Source organism: Hibiscus syriacus, unplaced genomic scaffold (genome assembly GCF_006381635.1).
Source record: "Hibiscus syriacus cultivar Baekdansim isolate YM2019G1 unplaced genomic scaffold, ASM638163v2 tig00110895_pilon, whole genome shotgun sequence".
NCBI classification, from domain to species: Eukaryota; Viridiplantae; Streptophyta; class Magnoliopsida; order Malvales; family Malvaceae; genus Hibiscus; species Hibiscus syriacus.
Window position 1 is genome coordinate 3,817,257 of NW_024062903.1, and position 17,160 is coordinate 3,834,416.

The window sequence follows — 17,160 nt, forward strand, 5'->3', positions numbered from 1 at the left end:
GATAAGAGAGAATGTGAAAAATGAGCCAACAGCGAAATAAGGGAAAAGAAAAGCAAAGCAAGGAAGAAGATAATCGAGAGCTTAAGCTAAGCTAAGATGCTAAGATTGACTCTCTTATGTCATCTCGTTTTCCTTTTCTTTTTCTCTTCGTCTTCAGCACGGCCTGGTTAGCTTCCACTTCACTTCTGCTTTTATTGTTTTAGAATTTTCTTCTTTGGAGTTTTCTGGTTGCTTCGATATTCGATTAGGTGTTTTTTTTAAGTGGTACATTAGTTGCAGTTTGATTGAGCTTGTTAGAAACCAGTCTTAGATATAATAATTCAGTTTATGGTTCGTTCCCTTTTTCGATGATTTGTTCCATTGTCTTATTTCTGAATTGTGATTTATGTTTCATGCTCACGTTAATGAGTTGTAAGGATTAGTCAAAAGTAATGAAGTGAATGTGCTTTTTTTTTTTAAATTTAAGTCAACAGTGTCTGGGTCAAAGAATAGAAGGTGTTAGGTTGTTTTCGACCCTGTTTGAGTGCCAGGAAATGTAGGAAAATGATCGAAAGATTTTTTTTAAAATTTCTTCAGTATTCCATGCGGCTGGAAGTGAATAAAGAATTTAAGCAACACATCCATTTATTAAACAAAGAAAGATAACAATTCTTTCAAGGCCTAGCGGGGAAAGGTGTGAATAATCTATGGATTGATTATGGATTCTGTGAGCATATATGGTCATCTGCTCCATGTCACTGTCATTCATTTTTGTTTATAGAATGTTAAGTTGGTAAAATGAAAGCACATGGCAATGGAACTTTGTCTTGTCAAATAAGAAAACAAGAAAGGCTAAGGTGGAAATTTTGAGCGGGATAGCTTATTGTATATGCTTAATGCATGGCCAATTTGGTTAGGTTTTGGTACTAAACTCGGTCATTTTTTTCTTGTAATTATGTAACACTTTTTCCTATTTGGTTAGTTTTTGGTGCTAAACTTGGTCATTTTTTCTCACTATAGCGCCTTATGCTATGCGCATAAGCTGTGGAGCTGGTCAAAATGTCCGAACCCCACCAACCTATACACGTTGGTATAAAGATTTTGCATATACCGGGGGAATTCCAGCTAATGCAACAGTACCTAGTTTCATCACTCCTCCACTAAAAACACTTAGGTATTTCCCTCTATCTGAAGGTCCAGAAAATTGCTACATAATTAATAGAGTACGAAAGGGGCACTATTCTGTGAGGATCTTCTTTGGATTAGTTGAGCATGACATTGACAACGAGCCTCTATTTGAAGTATCTGTTGAAGGCACCATAATTCATTCACTGAAATCAGGTTGGACCAGCCATGATGAACAGGTGTTTGCTGAAGCACTTTTGTTTCTCTTGGATAATACAGTATCTATTTGCTTCCACAGTACTGGTCACGGAGACCCATCAATTATTTCTATTGAAATTCTTCAAATTGATGATAAAGCATACTATTATGGACCAGAATGGGGTAAAGGTGTAATCCTGAAAACAACTTCGAGAGCGACTTGTGGCACATCAAAGCCAAAATATGATGAAGATTATAGTGGGGATCACTGGGGTGGAGATAGATTTTGGCACCCAATCAGAACTTTTGGAAAAAATGCTGATGAACCACGATCTACTGAAAGTAGCATTAAACAAGCTTCAGTTGCACCAAACTTCTATCCAGAAGCTCTTTACCAAAGTGCAATTGTTAGTACTAATAATCAGCCTGATTTAACTTATACAATGGATGTGGATCCCAATAAGAACTACTCGATATGGTTACACTTTGCGGAGATTGATGCTTCCATCACTAGTGCAGGGCAAAGGGTGTTTGATGTCCTGATAAATGGCGAAACTGTATTCGAAAACATCGATGTTGTGGACATGAGTGGTGATCGCTATACTGCGTTTGTACTTAACACAACGGTTGCTCTTAGTGGGAGGACTCTGACAATAACTCTTCACCCTAAAAAGGGTCATCATGTCATCCTTAATGCGATTGAAGTCTTTCAAATTATAGTTGCTGAGTCCAAAACTTCACCAGAAGAAGGTATTACATTCTGCTATTACTTATATAGTTTTGCTTCTATGACTTCTGCTGACTGTTTATGCTGTATGTGGGAGGACCCATGGGAATTGCTTTTACTGCCTATGAACAAGATTCTTTCTTGTTGGTGGTAGACATTTGCTAACTTGTTAAAAGTTCCTGGTTCTAGTTAGGGCATTACAGGCATTGAAGAAAGCACTGGGGCTTCCTAATCGTTTTGGGTGGAATGGAGACCCATGTGTTCCCACTGAACATCCATGGAGTGGAGCTGATTGTCATTTTGATAAATCTGGCAGAAAGTGGTTCATTGATGGCCTGTACTTCCTTGATCTTTTTGTCTTATATTTGAGTTTTTCTTTTTCTCCCTTACTGATATCATCTCTTCATTTCAATTTTCTTATGTTGATTTCATGATTTTTGTGGAGGAAACTGATAACTATGCTATGGCCTCGTCTACTGCTCATGAGATGATAAAACCTGCTTTAAATATTTTGTTTCAGTAAAACAATGTTAAAAAGGAGAATTCTAACATAGATGATTCGTAGTGTTGGGGAAAACAGATTATTTCCCACACGAACGTAGTTTTAAAATTGACCTAAAATGTCAAAATTAAAACCACCAAAGGTGGCACAGCGGATAAACCTGTCAAACTATTGAATATTGAAACACAATGGAAAAGAACCGAATAAAAAACAATAAAGGAGAGAACACACCAAATTTACGAGGTTCGACGAGAATATCGTCTACTCCTCGGGCACCACACCGGATGATAACTTCACTATATCGCCAATATTACAAAAAATGAAATTCTTTGGAATTCCCAAAGTGGGAGAATGAAGAATACAAGAGGAAGAGAGAATTTGTTTTTGGGATGATTTCTAATGGAAATACTTAGGCCTATTTATAGTTGAGTTTCAAGAACAATATGTTCAAAGTTTGGCCACCTACCAAAGAATTTTCCAATGTGTACAAGTTAGCCACCAAATATGAAATTCACATGTTCAAAGTTTGGCCACCAACCAAGATGAAATTTCCAACTTGTCAACTTAATTTCTAGACAAATCTAACAAATCTCCACCTTGGCTTGAAATTACCAAGCCTACTCAACTTCTTCAACTCCCCAATTTTGTAGTGCCTCTAACTGCGCTCACAAGTGCCACACACCCGAAGGTGTTCATACTTTCAGGATGTTAATCAAGTTCAAACTGTTACCACCTTGGTCATTATATCTGCAGAATTTTCTGATGTCGCAATTTTCTGAAGTAGAATCTTTCATTCTTAAAAGATCTCCCGCACAAAGTGATACCTCACGTCGATATGCTTAGTCCTTGAATGGTAGGCTTGATTTTTCGCTAAGTGAATAGCGCTCTGACTGTCACAATAGAGACTAATGTGACTTTGAACAACTCCAAGTCTTCCATCAACCCGTTAAGCCAAATTGCTTCCTTTACAGCTTCTGAAACTGCCATGTATTCTGCCTCTGTAGTAGACAAGGTCATCGTAGATTGCAATGTAGACTTCCAACTTACTGGGGCTTTAGCAAGAGTAAACAAATATCCAGTAGTTGATCGACGCTTATCCAAATCACCAGCATAATTGGAATCAACATATCCAACCATACACTGACCAAGTACTTCATCCTGTTCAAAAACTAAACCAACATCCACGGTTTGTTGGAGATACCGTAGAATCCATTTCACAGCTTGCCAATGTCCTTCTCCAGGATCATGCATGTACCTGCTCACAACTCCAACTGCTTGTGAAATGTCAGGACGCGTACACACCATTGCATACATCAAGCTTCCAACTGCATTAGCATATGGAACTTTTGCCATATACACTCGTTCTTTGTTAGTTTTAGGAGATAATTGAGAACTAAGTTTCAAATGAGAAGCCAATGGGATACTTACATGTTTGGTATTTTCATTCATGCCAAAACATTGTAATACCTTTCTCAGATACTGCTTCTGTGTTAAACAAAGATTCCCTCTCTGTCTATCTCTGCTTATCTCCATACCAAGAATCTTCTTGGCCTCACCTAGATCTTTCATCTCAAACTCTTGATTCAACTGAGCCTTTAATTTGTCTATCTCCTTTTGACTCTTCGAAGCGATCAACATATCGTCAACGTACAAGAGAAGATAAATGAAAGATCCATCTTTGAGCTTTTGCAAATACACACAATGATCATATTTGCTTCTAGTATACTTTTGCCTCCTCATAAAGCTATCAAATCGCTTGTACCACTGCCTCGGAGATTGCTTCAATCCATATAGCGATTTATTCAGCTTACAAACCCATTTCTCACAACCACCATCTTTGTATCCTTCTGGCTGTGTCATATAGATCTCCTCTTCTAAATCACCGTGCAAGAAAGCCGTCTTTACATCAAGTTGAGCTAGCTCCAAATTTAACTGTGCTACCAAGGCCAATAATATTCTAATGGAGGAATGCTTCACAACAGGGGAAAATACTTCATTGTAGTCGATTCCCTCCTTTTGAGCGTAGCCTTTAGCTACCAACCGTGCCTTGTAGCGAACATCTTTCTTGTTATGAGATCCATCTTTCTTTACAAATACCCACTTGCATCCAATGGCTCTTTTACCTTTTGATAATTGTGTCAGTTTCCAAGTGTCGTTCTTTTGGAGAGATTGCATTTCTTCATCCATGGCACTTTTCCACTTATCACTTTCCAAGCTTTGTATTGCTTCTTAGCAAGTGATAGGGATATCATCATCAACAACTGGAAGAGCATAGGCCACCATATCAACAAATCGAGCAGGTCTACGAATTTATCTCCTTGGCCTTGTAACTGCAAGTGTTTTTGGTGTCTCCAATGGCTCTTGGGTTTGAACCTCTTCATCTTCTGATTCTTCTATTGGAGTTGAAGAATCAGCTATATTAACTTCTGGGATCATCATCTGCTGAAACTCCACCTGTTTTGGAGTATACTCCACCTGCTGCGGAGTACTACTTGTCTGGACAGCTTCACTTGTTACCTTCTTTATTAGGGCAGATTCATCAAAGGTAACATCTTTGTTACAAATTATCTTCTTGGTGTCTAAACACCAAAGGCGGAATCCCTTCACTCCATGGGTGATTCCCATAAAGAGAGCCTTCTTTGCTCTCGGATCAAGCTTAGATTCATTCACATGATAATAAGCAGTGGATCCAAATACATGTAAGGAATCATAATCAGTAGCAGGTTTTCCAGACCATACCTCCAATGGTGTTTTTCCTCCTATCGCTGATGACGGCAGACGATTAATGAGATGGCCAACATATGTCACAGCCTCAGCCCAAAATGTCTTGCCTAACCCAGCATTAGACAACATACATCGAACTTTCTCCAATAGTGTTCGATTCATACGCTCTGCCACCCCATTCTGTTGTGGTGTATGTCTAACAGTGAAGTGTCGAACAATACCATACTCATGGCAAACGTCAAAGAATGGGTCACTTTTATATTCCCCTCCATTGTCCGTCCTAAGACGTTTGATCTTTCTACCAGTCTGGTTCTCGATCATATTTTTCCATTTCAGGAAAATTTGAAGCACTTCATCTTTAGACTTCATCGGATACACCCAAACTCTTCTGGAAAAGTCATCTACAAAAGTTACAAAATAATGGTTTCCCCCCAAAGACGATGTCTTTGAAGGACCCCATACATCTGAGTGAATATAATCTACAATACCTTTTGTATTATGTATAGTGGTGCCAAACTTCACTCTCTTCTGCTTTCCCAGAACACAATGCTCGCAAAAGTTCAATTTGCAAGCCTTTGCACCTTTCAACAATCCTTTCTTTGCCAGAATTTGCAAGGATTTCTCTCCAGCATGTCCCAACCATATATGCCACAACTGGGTTGCGTCCAAATCATCACCTCCAGAAGCTGCTGCAACTGCTCCAATAATTGTACTATCTTGGTAGTAATACAAATTATTTTTCCTGATGCCCTTCATCATCACAAGTGCGCCATATATGACTTTTAAAACTCCATCTCTCATAGTGACTACTGAGCCTTTGGATTCTAAGGCTCCCAACGAGATGAGATTTTTCTTCAAACTGGGCACGTATCGGACATCCGTCAGAACTCTGGTTGATCCATCTTGATTCTTCAATCGAATTGAACCTATCCCAACAGTTTTACAGGCATTATCATTGCTCATATAAACAACTCCTGCATTTAGTTCCACTAAATCGGAGAACCACTCCCGATTAGGGGACATATGATAGGTGCAACCGGAATCTAATATCCACTCATCGGAATGGAATGTTGTTGATGAAGCAACCAATGATATGTCAGAGTCATGTGCATCATGCTCTGCAACACATGCATCTGGAGCAGCTTTTCCTTTCTTCTTCAGCTTCGGACAATCTTTCTTCCAATAGCCTTTCTCATGACAAAAGGCACATTCATCTTTTCCCAGTCTGGACTTCGACTTTGATCTCCCTCTCTATTTTGGCTTTTGACTTTTCAAGCGACCTCTTGCCACCATGGCCTCTGCTGCTTCGTACTTGCTCTTCTTCTTGGTTTTCTTCCTGAGTTCATAACTATACAAAGCATAAGTTACATCTTTAAGGGTAACATTATCCTTACCATGAAGTAACGTTGTCTCAAGGTGCTCAAATTCATCTGGAAGAGATGACAACAACATCAAAGCTAAATCTTCATCTTTGAAGGTTTCATCCATGCCCAATAAGTCTTCCACTAGCTCATTGAACGCAGTGATGTGTTCATTCATACTGGTGTCTGGTTGATAATCAAATCTGAACAATCTTTTCTTTATGTGGAGACGATTCTGAGAGCTTTTCTTCAGGAATTTTTCCTCCAAAGCTTTCCACATCTTACTTGCAGAAGTCTCGTTCTTGTAGCCATACTTCTGCTACCTGGAAAGACAAGATCGAATCGTGCTGTACGCCAAACGATTGATTGTTCCCCATTCTTTCTCCTCCATATATTCGGGCTTTTCTTCCTCAATGGCGATGTCTAGACCTTGTTGGAATAAAGCGTCTAACACCTCGCCTTGCCACATGCCAAAATGACCGGATCCATCGAACAACTCCACCGAGAAATTTGCATTTGACATCACCCTCCTCACCGGTGCAGATGAAGAGCTTGATGTCTCAACTGATCCGTATTTTGGCATTTTAATTCTAACGAACAATATTCAATATCATGAACTGTATCTTTTCAGCAACGGAACCACCAGGATAAACTTAACCGAAGCTCTGATGCCAATTGTTGGGGAAAACGGGTTATTTCCCACACGAACGTAGTTTTAAAATTGACCTAAAATGTCAAGATTAAAACCACCAAAGGTTGCACAGCGGATAAACCTGTCAAACTATTAAATATTGAAACACAATGGAAAAGAACTGAATAAAAAACAATAAAGGAGAGAACACACTAAATTTACGAGGTTCGACGAGAATATCGTCTACTCCTCGGGCACCACACCGGATGATAACTTCACTATATCACCAATATTACAACAAATGGAATTCTTTGGAATTCCCAAAGTGGGAGAATGAAGAATACAAGAGGAAGAGAGAACTTGTTTTTGGGATGATTTCTAATGGAAATACTTAGGCCTATTTATAGTTGAGTTTCAAGAACAATATGTTCAAAATTTGGCCACCTACCAAAGAATTTTCCAATGTGTACAAGTTAGCCACCAAATATGAAATTCACATGTTCAAAGTTTGGCCACCAACCAAGATGAAATTTCCAATAAGTTGGCCACCAACCAAAATGAAATTTTCAACTTGTCAACTTAATTTCTAGACAAATCTAACACGTAGTACTGGTGAACTTCCACTTTAAGGGAGCTTTCGGTCAGATTGTTTTGGTATTCTCATTATCCCGTAGTACATTTTACACTTTTAAGTTGTATCCAATTTCGTTCTGCTTTGTTTGTCATATTATAAGTACGGAGTCCATGTCTGCATTTTACAAGCCTGGAGACATACACAACCAACAACCTGTTAGAATTCTCAACCACTTGATTACTCCAATTAATCTTATCTGTTAAGAATTCTCTTAGTTTCCTGAAAGATTCTCGTATGCACTCCAATTTGCTAATCAATGAATCTTGTCCATTCATTTGTATTCATTACCAGCATTGCATTTAAGACACGAGAAGCAAGTTAAAGGCAAAGCTGCTTCTATTCAAATGCTTTCCTTACTTTACTCTTCGATATGATTTTCCCTAATAGGCCCAACTTTCTGCTCTTCATTCATTCATACATCATCTGTTACTCCTTACTCCTAAATTTCTAACTAATCCTGATGCATGGAAAACTAGATGCATGTTAGTTTTCAGAAAGGAAGCACATAACTTTTCCATGCACCGGTGCTGTGGTGCACAAGTATAATTATAGCAAGTGTTTCCTAGAATATGATTGCATTATTTTTTTTTGATAGGAATAGTAGGCCTCATTAAAACCCCCCTTCATGATTAACGGAACTTGAAAATAGTTCATTAATCAGCGGAAGGAGGAAAAGAGTGCCCTAGGAATTCATTAACCTCAAAAAATTACAAAGTAATACAAAGTCTAATCTCCCTCCAGAGATAAAAAGCCAAAAAGAAACAGCCCTTAACAGAACATAATTCTCAACCAATACCAGCCTTAGCTAGAACATCCGCCTCTATATTGGCAGTCCTACTAACCCATCTAATAAGACCTTCATAAACACTAAGCTTTTGAATAATGTCCTTAACAACTTAAACATAAACGACAGGACAAGAAACAACATCCTTGACCCAACCAATTGCCACCTTACTATCACTCTCGATAATCAATCTCTCTTTAAATCTGTGGCGAATGGATTCATAATAATCTAACCCCTTTAGGATAGCTTTCAATTCCATCAAAGTAGGAGGTCCCAGACCAGCAGGCTCTTTGAAGGAGCCAAGAATCGAACCAGAAATGTCTTTCAGAACACCACCTAAACCACTCCTCTTCCAATCACTAGAAGTAGCCGCATCCACATTAAGTTTAATAAAACCCTTTGGAGGAGGGGACAAAGGAAACTTAGTTGAAATCCGATTAGTATGAGACGAGCTAGAATCCACTAAGGATGGGTTGGCAATAAGAGCATCCTTGGAAATAGAAATCTGAGTTTCCCTAGCTAGAAACCATGAAGCAAGCCTGCACCTTGCTAGAAAGAATATTTCTGCTCGATCAAGCTTCCCTCTTTCAAACACTATATAATTCCTAGTTTTCCATATTGTCCATAAAACCACTCAAAGGATAAATGACCACATAAGAGAGTTGGTCTTCAAGTTAGTCCATGCTACTAGGAATATTTTAGCATCTTCATGAAAAACAGACTGAAAATTCCAATAGCCCATGAATTTAGTCCATATTGGCCAAACAACCGAACAGGAAAAAAATAGATGAGATGAAGACTCTTCTTCTAGATTACAAAAAGGACACAGAGAATCATTTATGCCCTGAACACCTCTCTTAACCAGAGCTGTCTTCACTGCCAGCTTCTTTAAGATAACTTGCCAAAGAAAAGTCTCTACTCTTGGAGGCAGCAGGCCCCTCCAAACAATAGACTTCCAAAAATTAGCTTCCTCCGAATCGGAAATACCCGAATAATATAGATTGTCACATGATTTAACAGTGAAAACCCCTTCTCCAGTCCCCTTCCAAAACAGTCCATCAAAAGCATCAGCAGAAATAGAAAAATCTGAAATAACAGCCATCAAGTTTGACCATTGTTCAAATTCCCAGTCATTCAACTCCCTTCTCAACTAGACGTTCCAAAACCAGCCCCCAGAGCTGTAATCCCCAAACTGAAATAATCTTCCAGTTTTGTTCACTGCAATAGAGAATAGTCTAGGGAACATGACCATCAAAGGATGATCCAATGTCCAATTGTCTTGCCAAAACCGAATATTCCTCCCATTGCCAATTTTATAGCTATAATTGCTTCTGATACTACAGCCCATCGAATCAGCTTTAAAATGATTATTCACCAAAGATCTCCATATCCAAGAAAATTTAGGAGAAACCTTACTGTCAAACTGCATCAATGAAGAATCCATCTCCAAATCGCCTTCCTCTCAATAGCAAACCTCCAAGCCCACTTTTCCAATGGAGCCCTATTCATCGTATTTATATTAGGAACTCCCAAGCCTCCTTCAATTTTTGGTTTACAAACGTCGTTCTAGCTTACCCAATGGATCTTCTTCCTCCCATCTCCTCCACCCCATAAAAAATTTGACATAATAGAGTTTAGGGTCTTGTATACTGAAGCTGGAACCTTATGATGAGATTCCCACAAAGCTTAAGATAAAGTGCCTTTATTATATTGGTATGTAATAAGTAATTGCCTTTTGTTTCTGCATGATCAGTGGTCTTGACAATCAAGGTTTAAGGGGTTTCTTGCCTAATGAAATTTCCAAGCTACATCATCTTCAGAGCTTGTAAGTACAAATCGTTTCTCCACCACTTTCATTATAGTTGCTTCTATTTGGTTTATGGGGCATGAATCATGAATCCAAGGACAGGTTTCTGTTTCAGCCTCATCAGCTCGTTATAGAGCTTGATTATACAGTACCGTTGACATAAAAGATAGAACAGATTTTTCTTTATTTGCTTTCGCAAACTGTTGCAATAGTTGTACTTATTTAATTTTACACAAGATGAATGCCCCATAACCATTTCTCATCTTTATGGTGTATTCGGTTTCTACAGAAACTTGAGTGGAAACACAATTCATGGGGCCATTCCATCGTCACTTGGAACAGTCACTAGCTTAGAAATATTGTAAGCAATGCATTATTTCTTGTCCTTGAAGATACTTGCGATTGCATTAACTTCTACATGCAAAATTCTCTGAAATAATATTCCTTTTATACAGTTAGGACCTCACCATCATATGTAGGACAATAGGTTTTGTTTGAAGTGTTTGTTCCCTTTCAGTTTTAGAGATGAACACGTTATACTGTTGGGAGGACTTTCTGCACCGAACCAAAAGTTTTTTCTATCAGAAATGTACTTCCCAAATGTTTATGTGCTATTGAGTAAAAGACCATGCATCCATTGAGTTGCATTCTTGTTTCAAAAGCCATCATGCTTGGAAGGACATTAAATTCTGGATGCATAATATTTTCTTTCTTCTCTCAAAGGGATAATTTGAGTTTGAAGTCTAATATATGGAATTATGAAAAGCCCATGATCTTTCAGTTCATTTATATATTTCCTCAAACAATATCCATCTTATTGATATAATGTATCGATATATACTGCAGGGATCTCTCCTACAATTTCCTTAATGGATCAATTCCTGAAAGCCTAGGAAAGTTGACTGCATTGCGTAGATTGTAAGCTTTTTATCTGTTGATTAACTCTGGAAATACACAGCGGGAGTTTGATTTAAGTTCTCATTTTCAGGAATCTTAATGGTAACTCTTTGTCTGGAAGGGTTCCAACTGCACTCGGAGGAAGGCTTTTGAATGGTGCTAGCTTCAAGTATGTTTCAACTTCTAAGAATCTCATTACTATGGTCTGGAAGTTTTATCTGCGAGGAATGAACTTGCCACATGATGATGATAACGAAAGAAATGCAAATACAAGATTAAAATGAAAACATGCACTTGCACATCTATTATTGCAAGTCCTATACCATATACTGACTATAATTACATGCAGCTTTACTGATAATCCTGGACTTTGCGGCATACCTGGACTACCTAAATGTGGACCCCACCTCTCAGTTGGTGCTAAGATAGGCATTGCCTTTGGTATATTTATGTCTCTCTTACTTCTTGTTATCTGTTCATGGTGTTGGTGGAAACGGCGGCAGAATATCCTTCGAACACAACAGATTGCAGGTTAGTACCTTCAGGATAAATCTCATAGCAATTACTGTAACAATTTTTTTTTTGGCGAATAACAGTTTTGAATGTTAAATATGTTTGGTTTTAATCCCTTGGGACTGGTATAAACATGAGACATCCATCCTATGGTAGTTGATTAAAATCTGCAAAGCTGCTCACTTTAACCCAAAAAATATAGGATGACAATCACATTAAATCAAACTTTCCACTAGCAACATTTAAATCAGGGTTGATAAACGTAGTTGGCTGCAATATGATGTTCGATTGAAGAATTGTCATGTGAGGTTTATGCTTGACTACGGCAAGAACAAGTTGGAACCGAGATAGAGATTTTGGAATCTGCACACAACCTGTTTGACAGATCAGAATGTTGTCTCGCTGATAAATCTGATTTTGGTGAGGAAGAAAACGCCTTTATGATTCTGGGTAGATTGTAGGAGCCGTTGGTGCATGCATTTGAATTAAACGTGGGGGGAATTAGTGTTGAAGTTGATTATTTTCTTAGCAAGATGTATGTGAAAGAGCAAGACTATGGTTTAGATCCTATTTATGATGAGTATCCGGAAGAAAATGAAAATGGTGTATATGCTGTTCAAGCATAGTCCCCGATTGTTCGTAATGTCTTTTTTTTTTTTATAGAAGTTGGAGGTCTCATTAAAAACTCCCTTCGTATTCGTCCACATACTAAGAAGTATGTTAACGAACATTGGAAGGAAGAAAAGAATACCTCATAGTTTATTAAATAGAACACTCAATACATATGAAAACACAGAATACCCTCATACAGGGATATACACCATTTCAAAAAAACCAGAATCACCTAAAACTCTCACATCCTCAACAACTAAACCCTAGAGACAATCACCCTATTTCTAAGTTACACCTCCAGCAAAAGGAAAAAAAACATCGCAAAAGGACATAACAGAAAAGAAAACCAACACCTGCAACAATTAAAACTAAATGAACCGCCTCTGAATAGAACTCTACTAACAGGACCATCATGATCCAATACCCGGAAAAAAATTATTCAATTCCTAAGAAAATCTTCAATATAACAAAAACAACACTTCCTTCCCATCAATTGATCTATCCTTGCAACTTTATTCAAAACTCATTTCTTTTGCTTGCATTTTTTCACCACACGATTTCTTCTTAGTTTCCCAGGGAGAGAGGGCACTTTTGAAGTACCTTCCTGTAGTTGTATTGCGTCCTCGGAATTACCATTAAAAGGGAAAAGACCCATCATAAGAACATCTTCCTTGGCATGGGGGTTGACTCCATCAAAGTGGTTATCTGATTTATCAATTGGATGCTTCACAAAATTTGTCTGAATGATCCAAAGTCTCTGTTGAATGAAACCCTGAATCTAGTTTTTTACTCGAATTCTCAACATCTTTGGCACACTTCAGGAATGAAACATTTTCAATGTTGGTTGCTTCAATGTCAACATCTTATTCGGAGCATTTTAAACCTGATGAGTATACTGGCGACCTTGATTGAGAATTGTCTGGTGAAGCCCCAATTGAAGAAGCAAGATCTAATGAGTTATCGACTTCCTCAGGGACCCAAGACTTTAGTTTAAAGGAAGGCTCAATTTTATGCACCATGATTTTGAAGAAATTATCACCGATCTTCAACTCCAACGACTCATCAATTCTCACATTAGCCTTTGTGAGGATTTGAATTTTTGCCCGATCAAAAGACGATGGAAACTGACAGCTTTCGTCGATTGCTAATAATTTGCCCTACTTATCTGTAATGTCTTGATAACATCTTAAGGTGAAGAGGACTTCATTGTTGTGGTAGATGCACTCAGTTAGAGTCAGATGTAGGATTTTATACTAAGGAGACAAACTTCTAAAATTTTAAAAAGAGACGGACTTATAAAATTCTAGGGAAGACGAAAATAGATTTTCAGTAGAAAATATGCTTAGAAAAGATATAACATATTTGGTAGTTTTAAATTTTCAAGCGAGCGACTGTCCCCACCTGCCCCTCGGTCCATTCCGACACTCATCCGACAATCTTCCTAACAAAGGTGTTGGAAGTTGAATCCTAGAAAACTAAGGTTATAAAGACTTCTAATTTCTTTCTATTATCTTGAGAAAATAATTATAATATTGGCAGTAAAGCTTGATATTCGACTTTTCTTTCAAGTAAAGGTCTATTTTAGCCCTAGATTTTAATCCAATAAACTAATAATCCTAACCTTAGATTTAAACATGAAAAATGACTTATGCCCAAGCCCTAGATTTATATGTCCAAATAGTAATAAATAAGGCATAATAGTAAAAATTATTTGTTGTTTTCTCTTCGCATAATTTATATTTTATCCTCTTCAGCTGCAAGAAGTGCTCCCTATGCAAAATCAAGGACCCAATCATGGCATGATATTCAGATGTCGAGGTATCCTAGTCGTGGACGGACGGCGGCTGAGAATGGACCAAGCTTGCTGTCATGATCAATCAGTTTCCTCATCTTTGCGTCCTGGAAGATGAATTGCAGAACTACTTGGTTGAATTTAGCTCATGTTGCTCTGCTTGATCCCCCTTTCCTGGGGAAATCTTGACCGGCGAACCCGTAAAAGCTGACAGAATCACATCTAGAAGGTAAGACACAAATGCAGGAAAAATGAATTGTATTGTACATTAATTGTTTGGACCCCTTTTCCAATCAGTTTTGTCAAAAAGAGATGTTGTAACTAATTGAAAGGTCATTACTGTTTCCACCAATCTTCTGTGTGGTGAATCCAGAAAGGAAAACGGATGTCTACAGAGCCTTCTCATCATTGTTGTTGTATGACGGTTTTTTTTTTCCTTTAGAAAATATATCAATATGAGTCTTCATCGATCATTATAGTTAAATATGATCGAATATTTCATAAGTATTTTTTAGAAATTGAAAATTCTTCTCTTCTGAAAAAGACAATCTTTACATTTTATATTTAACAACATAATTTAAAATTAGTACTTAATTAATTACATAGTAGAAATTTATAAATTTAAAAGTAATTTAAAGTATGGCTTTTCTAATATACATTATTTGCTAAAGTGGACGTTTAAAAAAATCATTTAGCTTTTAGGATTTTTTTTGGGCCAATAAATAGATTGTAATTTAGTAGGTTAGGAGGTTATCCTTTTTTGTGCTTTAATAAAAGAACATCGTCTAATTATTTTTTACAATATGAAAACAGATAGGCTTCCATGCATAAATAATGATACAATTATTTAAAAATATTTTTGAAAAAAATAAGTGTTCAAACTGTAATTTTGTTAATTTTAATTGTCTAACATTCTGACTTTATTTTTTTTAAGTGCTTACACTATGACGATATTTAAAAAGAAAACATTATTTGACATGTGTTATACTTATAAATTTTTTTTTTATTTTTTCGAAAAAAAAAACCTTAAATTATATGTGTGTATATATATATCCCGTTTGAATTCAATTATATGCATGGATTCCTTTGGAGCTGTACACTCAAGTTGAGATTAGTTACATTATGAGTGTTTTGGAGACGCCATTGTATATGGATCGCACTGCCGCCGAGAGGTCCAGATTAGCATATGCCAAAGTCTGCGTGAAAATAGATGCCACTATGGAGATACCTAGCTCTATCTTAGTCTCGTGGATCACAGTCTCCGTGGAGGTGCTATATATGGACGCGTCAAAAGTGTTGTAATTGTGTAGCTAGTATTTGAGAACTCGTTGCAGAAATGCCCTGGGACAGTCCCGGAATAGAAGTAGGGGATGCAATTTATGTTGGTTTTAAGGAGGGGTTGTTGCAGCATGTGCAATGTGAAAAGCAAGAAAGTTATGGCAGGGGTTGGATTGGCTAATGCTTCTACTTCTACTGCCACAGAAACCAAAGTTGGCGTTGGTAATGCTTGTTTAGTTTCAGTTAAGTCAAGTAGGGTGTTGAAGGAATCTGAGAATATGTATGATATTCCGTGTGATGCTTCTATGGGGAGTTGATAGTTGAGGATGGAAGGGTTCCTGTAGATTCTTCACAGGTTACGAATATAGAGGTTTAAATTATTGGGGTCTCTCTAAAGAAGCAGAGGATTGTTGCTGTTGGAGTGACTGAAGTAGTAAAGGAGTTGGAGTAAATCTTAGTTCCCTATGAAGATTAGTGTGAAATGTGAGAGGGTTAAAAGTATTTAAAATTGTTATTAAAACATGGAAATCACTATTCACAACATACATTCTACATTGTTCGTATCAGGTACTATTCATGTTATTGTTCATGAACAGTAGGTGTCAATACATATTTTGCACGTATCAAGATTTGACTACTTAAAATACGATTTTAGACTTCTAACGGTTATATTTTGAATGAGTCTCGAGTTGTTTTAACGATATCATTTGAGTACAAATATTTAAATAAGACATGAAATTTTATCTCCAAACAATTAATAGTTCTTTTTCGACGACTATAAACAACTACAAATTTTCATTTTTTTTTCTCTTTTGTACATATTTCTCGCTAGTGTTTTATTATAAAACTTTCCTCCATTTTTTTAGCTTTTAAAGTATTTAAAAGGTATTGTTCATTTACATATTTAAACTATTGTAAATAGAGTGTTTTTTCCCTTAAATCATTTTTAAAGGAGGATGATTTCTATCTAAACCTTGGAAAATATAATGTTATAAATATTAAACTTTACCCAAAGATTCATTTTAAGTTAGTGAAAATATTATATTTTTTTGAATAAAATTAAGTTAGTGAATTTAAAAAACAATTAGATACGAAAACATTAAATGTTAATTAATATAACTGAAATTAATTTTACTTGGAATTATTTTTTAATCCGACATATATACAGATTATAAAACATAGTTATCTGTTACAAGCAAGCAAATTATTACAAAATTCAAAAACCAAACTTTGGTTTTAGTTCAATTATCTACATGAAATATTAGTTTTGGGTATATTGATAAATATTTTTAAAAATAAATAGGTTTTACAAGTTTGTATACAAAGTCAAAGTTAATATACTACATCACACGTTAAATCATAAATCAAATTGAAATTCATGTATATACATTTTTGAACAGGCATAATATCAAAATTAAGCCCCAATGATTATTAAAAATGATCATTTTGTCTCTTTTTTATTTTTTAGAGTATTGACCCCAATTTCATTTTAGAGTAAAAAACCCCCAACATTTGATAGAATAATAATTGTCTCTTATTCTTTTTCATATGAGACATTTTAACCATCAATGTTTCATTTTAGGTTTAAAAAATCTC

The 17,160-nt window shown here is 36.6% G+C and overlaps 1 protein-coding gene across 1 annotated transcript; it reads left to right on the forward strand.

Annotated features, from left to right (window-relative positions):
* Positions 1-14,679, forward strand: LOC120145877 (receptor-like protein 4). Its single transcript, XM_039159596.1, has 9 exons — positions 1-166; positions 1,000-2,052; positions 2,219-2,366; positions 10,419-10,490; positions 10,762-10,833; positions 11,319-11,390; positions 11,461-11,538; positions 11,719-11,900; positions 14,249-14,679. The coding sequence occupies exons 1-9, from the start codon at positions 97-99 to the stop codon at positions 14,365-14,367; spliced, it is 1,866 nt and encodes a 621-aa protein (XP_039015527.1). The 5' UTR covers positions 1-96; the 3' UTR covers positions 14,368-14,679.
* Positions 14,680-17,160: the final 2,481 nt, after the last annotated feature.

What these genes read in the sequence shown, in the direction of transcription:
- LOC120145877 (XM_039159596.1), top strand. Translation starts at nt 97, where the DNA reads ATGCTAAGATTGACTCTCTTATGTCATCTCGTTTTCCTTTTCTTTTTC. An exon ending in AAGTGGTTCATTGATGGCCT is followed by an intron (nt 2,367 to 10,418) that starts GTACTTCCTTGA and finishes CTGCATGATCAG; the next exon opens with TGGTCTTGACAATCAAGGTT. An exon ending in CTACATCATCTTCAGAGCTT is followed by an intron (nt 10,491 to 10,761) that starts GTAAGTACAAAT and finishes CGGTTTCTACAG; the next exon opens with AAACTTGAGTGGAAACACAA.